This window comes from Cynara cardunculus (genome assembly GCF_001531365.2).
Source record: "Cynara cardunculus var. scolymus isolate 2C chromosome LG 17, CcrdV1, whole genome shotgun sequence".
Taxonomy (NCBI): Eukaryota; Viridiplantae; Streptophyta; class Magnoliopsida; order Asterales; family Asteraceae; genus Cynara; species Cynara cardunculus.
Genome location: NC_037544.1, coordinates 23,115,203 through 23,121,188, shown reverse-complemented (window position 1 = coordinate 23,121,188; position 5,986 = coordinate 23,115,203). Strand labels below are relative to the sequence as shown.

The window sequence follows — 5,986 nt, the reverse complement described above, 5'->3', positions numbered from 1 at the left end:
GAGATATGCTCCCATAAAGAAATTATTATGAAAAGCACGATTTTATGCATTATACTCGCTATGAATATCCATTGCCCTAGAAAGACCAGAGACGTGGGTAGAAAAACCCTTATTTTGTTAAGTGTCCATGTTGGACCAGAAGCTCTGGTTAGAAGGACTAGAGGCGATGGGATAGAAATTTCATAAAATTTATGTGTTTAATTAGATTAGAAGCTCTGGTATGCAGGACTAGAGGCAAAGGGATAGAAACCCCATAAAGTTATAGTGTATGTGGTACCAGAAGCATTGTTGGGAAGGAAAACATAGACCGATGCATAGGTTGCTTAGTATTTTTCTAAGTATGAAAATGGAACCAGAGGCTCTGATTTTGTAACCAGAAGCTCTGGTAAGTACGTTATGAGGAACCAGAGGATCGATGGACAAAAGTTCCATAATTATTTTAAGTATGGATGTTAAACCAGTGGAAGATAAAATAGAATTCCATTGGTGTGCGAAAGGACCGATGGATAAGAAATCCTTTCCTAAGGATTTTAGTTGAACCAGAAGCTCTGGTCACAAGACCAGAAGCTCTGGTCATGAAACCAGAAGCTCTGATAGCACGACCAGAGGCTTTATATTTTGAGAGTTTAGTTTGATTTCCACTCTTAGCCTTGTTTAGAAGTTTTGGCTATATCTCTAAGCATTTTTAGATGATGCATTTAGTAATTAAGATTATTAATGTCGCAGATCACTATGGCGTCATCCGATTCTAGTGAATACTCAGTCGATGAATCCGGTTACGTGGTTGGCCACTCTAGAAGGAACTTAGCCCACGATGAAGAGATAGATCCATATGAGCAGGGCACTGCAATCAGTGGAGCATCTGCCTCTCCACTAGCGTCTTTCTTACCCCCATCAGAGCCAGCAACTAACGTTCCACCACAAACCTATCATGGTTCACAGATCAGAGTCACGCCAAGGAAGAGCGTCCCCCTGCCTCGATGTGTGATGTTTGAGAATTCCTCTAGAGTAAGAGGAGAGCCATCACGACCACCACAGGGGCACAGGCTATCCTAAATAGTGACTGGCGTACCTGCATCTTATGCTCAGGGTATGAACATGACTGAACGAGAATGGGTGCAGAGAATTGCATCAGATACGCAAATGCATGAGACCCGGCTGGGATACCATCACCACATCCTTAACAACCTGTCCAATGTGATGGAAGCACACCACCAGAGCATAATAAGGAACAGGGAAGCTGTTGTCGCAGCCAAGCGGGAAATTAGGAAGTTGTATAGATGGTTGGTAGTTTGTGGAATGATGATGTTGATGTTGGGAATAACGATAGGATGGATGTTATTCTAGGATGGAAATTAGGGTAGAATACCCACTCTTTTGCTTAGTCATGTGAGGTTTTTTTTCGTGGTTGTAATCGTCTATGAATACATGGCGTCTTTTTTAGAAATGTTCATTTATGGCAAGCCTTAATGTGTATAAATTTAAGCCATGTGGTTACATAAAAGTTTGAATATCTCTCCATGTGATGAATGCCCCTTACATCAATTAAATGATCGGAAGAAATAATTATGGTGTTGTTATATTAACGATGAACTCCCTTCTGATTTAGGCCATAGAAAATGCCACCAAGAAGAGAGAACCCCGAAGTTGCACGACTTGTGTCAGAGCAACTATTGGCCGCACTACCCAACATCGTCAGTCAAGTAGCGGCAGCGCTTAATGCGAATCAATCATCAAATTCTGAACCTAGACCACCCGGAGAATGCACTTACAAGTCCTTCAGATCCTGTAATCCAAAAGAATTCCATGGGACTGAAGGGGCTGTAGGATTACTGACATGGATAGAGAGTATGGAATCCGTCCTCCATATTAGCAAGTGTCTTGAAACAAACAAAGTGGAATATGCGGCATGTTTGTTGCAAGGAAGGGCACTCACTTGGTGGAATGCATTGGTACATGCCAGAGGTCGAGAAGTGGCTAATCAACTTTCGTGGGAGGAGTTCAAGAAACTCCTGAAGGCCGAATACTGCCCCAGAAGCTAAAAATGGAGTTATGGAATCACGAAATGAAAGGAGAAGATATAGCTGCCTATACAGCTCGATTTCATGAGTTGGCAAATCTAGTGCCACACCTAGTGACGCCAGAGGAAGTCCGCGTTGAAAGGTATATTTRGGGATTATCCCCAGAGATTAGAGGAAACATTACCTCGGYAAATCCAAAGACTCTTCAAGAAGCCATTGATATTGCCACCAAACTCACGAATAACGCKGTTCGTTCAGGAGAATTCGCCAAAGGGAAAARAAARGTGGASGGGTATGGAAATCRWAGACTTGRGGGAAAATATGACAGGAGTAAGAGAACGGTAGGAAACTTCGGGGCACAGACTCAGACGGTGAATCAAAGAGACAAAGCCAAGTGYAATAGATGTAAATACCCGCACTSGGGAAACTGCATCATTTGTCAAAGGTGCCATCTCGGGGGTCATACWGCTAAGGATTGTCGGAAGCGATTGTGCTTCGATTGTGGAAGTCCAGATCATATSAGGAACGTTTGTCCGAAAAGGAAACAAGGACCCAATGCAGGCCAAGCTCGAWCRATCAGTCAAGGAARCCCAGAGAGTCAGACACGGGGCAGAGCRTTTGAAATYGGGGCCAGAGAAGCTAGAAATGATCCCAATGTAGTCWCAGGTACGTTYCTTTTGAATAATGAATTCGCGTCAGTTCTATTTGATTCAGGAGCGGATAGAAGTTTTGTATCCCTGGACTTTAAGCAGAAGATTAACCTAAAATACCAGAGGCTGAAAGAAGCCTATGTAGTTGAGTTTGCCAATGGCCAAGAATTTAAGGCTAGAAATATAATCAAGGATTGTAGAATAAGTTTAGCCAATAAGAATTTTAGCATAGACCTTATTCCTATCGAGTTAGGAAGCTTCGACATAGTTGTAGGCATGGATTGGCTATCCGAAAATCAAGCTGAAATTGTCTGTTCAGAGAAGGTTATCCGGATTCCTCAGGATGGAAATGACCCAATAGAGATTCAAGGAGACAAGTCGGATCGAAAAATTAAGTTAGTGTCTTGCATAAAAATGCAAAAGTACTTGAGGAAGGAGTATGTCGCATTCCTGGCGCATGTTGTTGATAGGAAGGGCAAGGAAGAAGATATCGGCGAGGTCCCTGTAGTTCGGGAGTTTTTCGACGTATTTCCCAAGGATTTACCAGGGTTACCCCCGCAAAGACAAGTCGAATTCGGTATCGACTTGATCCCTGGGGCTGCCCCAGTGGCAAAGGCACCATATCATTTGGCACCTGCGGAGATGCAGGAAATGTCAAAACAACTCCAAGAGTTGTTAGATATGGGATTTATAAGACCAAATTACTCACCATGGGGTGCACCGGTTCTATTCGTTAAAAAGAAAGATGGGTCAATGCGAATGTGCATTGATTATAGGGAACTTAATAAGTTGACCATCAAGAATAGATACCCCCTTCCTCGAATCGATGACCTGTTCGATCAACTTCAAGGTGCAGTATACTTTTCCAAGATTGACCTACGGTCTGGATATCACTAAGTAAGAGTGCGGGAAGAGGACATTCCCAAAACAGCCTTCAGAATTCGGTACGGTCACTACGAGTTCATAGTAATGCCATTTGGGTTAACCAATGCACCGGCCGTCTTCATGGATTTAATGAATAGAGTCTGTCGACCCTACTTGGATAAATTCGTAATTGTTTTCATAGATGATATACTGATCTATTCTCCAAGTAAGGAAGATCATGAACAACACCTGAGGTTAATATTGGAGCTACTCCGGGGCCAAAAACTGTACGCAAAATTTTCCAAGTGTGAATTTTGGATTTGGGAAGTACAATTTCTTGGGCACATAGTTAATGAAAGAGGGATTCAGGTGGATCCTGCCAAGGTCGAGGCCATTAGAAATTGGAAGGCCCCAAGAACCCCAACAGAGATTCGACAGTTTCTCGGTTTGGCAGGCTACTATCGAAGATTCATTGCGAATTTCTCAAAAATTGCTCAACCACTCACTGCTTTAACCCAAAAGGACAAGAAGTTTGTTTGGAGTGAGAAACAGGAAGAAGCGTTTGAGACTCTTAAGCAGAGGCTATGTCACGCACCTATCTTAGCCCTACCAGAGGGTTTGGAAAATTTTGTGGTCTATTGTTATGCATCGCATCAAGGCTTAGGATGCGTGCTAATGCAAAAAGACAAAGTCATTGCGTATGCCTCAAGGCAACTCAAAGTGCACGAAAAGAATTACACTACGCATGACCTTAAGTTGGGGGCAGTGGTGTTTGCACTTAAAATTTGGAGGCACTATCTTTACGGCACCAAATGCACCATTTTCACAGATCATAAAAGCCTTCAACATATATTAGATCAAAAGATGCTGAACATGAGGCAATGGAGGTGGGTTGAACTTCTCAACGATTATGATTGTGAAATAAAGCATCACCCGGGAAAAACTAACGTGGTACCCGACGCCTTAAGCCGGAAGGAAAGGGTGAAACCATCAAGGGCACGAGCCATGGGAATGTTGGTTCAAACGAACTTAAAAACGCAAATTCTTGAAGCTCAACATGAGGCGTTGAAATCAGAGAACCTGAAGAATGAAACCCTGCATCACTTAGAGAAAGAATTCAAAACCCGAGCGGATGGAGTGTGCTATTTCAAGGATAGAGTTTGGATACCAAAAAGCGACAGCCTTCGGTCTACAATCATGGAGGAAGCCCATCGTTCCACATATTCGATTCACCCAGGATCCGATAAAATGTACAAAGGGATGAGAGAATACTACTGGTGGCCAGGAATGAAAAGAGATGTTGCTTTATACGTAAGTCGGTGTATGACCTGTGCAAAAGTAAAAGTTGAACATCAGAAACCATCTGGTCTTCTTCAGCAACCAGAGATTCCTCAATGGAAATGGGATCATTTATCAATGAATTTTGTTACAAAGTTACCAAGAACAAGGAAATGATATGACTCCGTTTGGGTCATAGTGGATCGACTTACGAAATCCGTGCACTTTTTGCCTATTCGAGAAGATTTCAGTACGGAAAGGCTGGCACAACTGTATGTCAACGAGATTGTGTCACGGCATGGAGTACCTATTACTGTTATCTCAGATAGAGACAGCCGCTTTACTTCCAGGTTATGGCAATCGGTTCAAAGGGCACTAGGCACGAGATTGGATTTAAGCACTTCTTATCACCCTCAAACGGATRGACAAACARAGAGGACGATTCAAACACTAGAGGATATGTTACGAGCCTGTGTGATAGACTTYGGAGGYAGTTGGGATRYYCATCTACCATTGGTCGAATTTTCCTACAATAWTAGTTATCACACCAGTATTCAATGTGCACCTTTTGAAGCCTTGTATGGACGAAAATGTAGATCCCCAATCAGTTGGCAGGAAATTGGAGATAGGCAACTGACTAGGCCTGACATTATCCAGGAAACAACCGACAAAATCGCAATCATCCAAGAAAGACTTAAAGCTGCAAGGGATCGTCAGAAGAGCTACGCCGATAACCGAAGGAAACCCTTGGAATTTCAAGTAGGTGATAAAGTCCTTTTAAAAATATCACCGTGGAAAGGGGTTGTGCGCTTCGGAAAGAAAGGAAAGCTTAGTCCAAGGTATGTCGGTCCATTCGAAATACTCGAAAGAGTAGGACCAGTTGCATACAAACTCAACTTACCCCCAAAGCTTAGTGCCATCCATGATACATTCCATGTGTCGAATCTTAAGAAGTGTTTAGCCGACAAGTCTTTAGTTCTACCTCTGGAAGATATTCAAATTAATGAACGTCTACGTTTTGTTGAAGAGCCGATCGAAATCCTCGACCGTAAGGTTAAGCAACTGAGGCACAACAAAATCCCGATTGTAAAAGTTCATTGGACTTCGCGGCATGGACCGAAATATACGTGGGAAAGAGAAGATTCCATGAGAAGCAAGTATCAACATTTGTTC

General features: G+C 42.7%; 1 protein-coding gene across 1 annotated transcript; it reads left to right on the top strand.

The window, feature by feature from the left end:
* The first annotated feature begins 2,044 nt into the window (after window positions 1-2,044).
* LOC112499916 lies at window positions 2,045-5,192 on the top strand. The gene is made up of 4 exons (XM_025103183.1): window positions 2,045-2,941; window positions 3,095-3,345; window positions 5,013-5,085; window positions 5,139-5,192. Exons 1-4 carry the CDS (start codon window positions 2,045-2,047, stop codon window positions 5,190-5,192), a joined length of 1,275 nt encoding a protein of 424 aa, XP_024958951.1.
* Window positions 5,193-5,986: the final 794 nt, after the last annotated feature.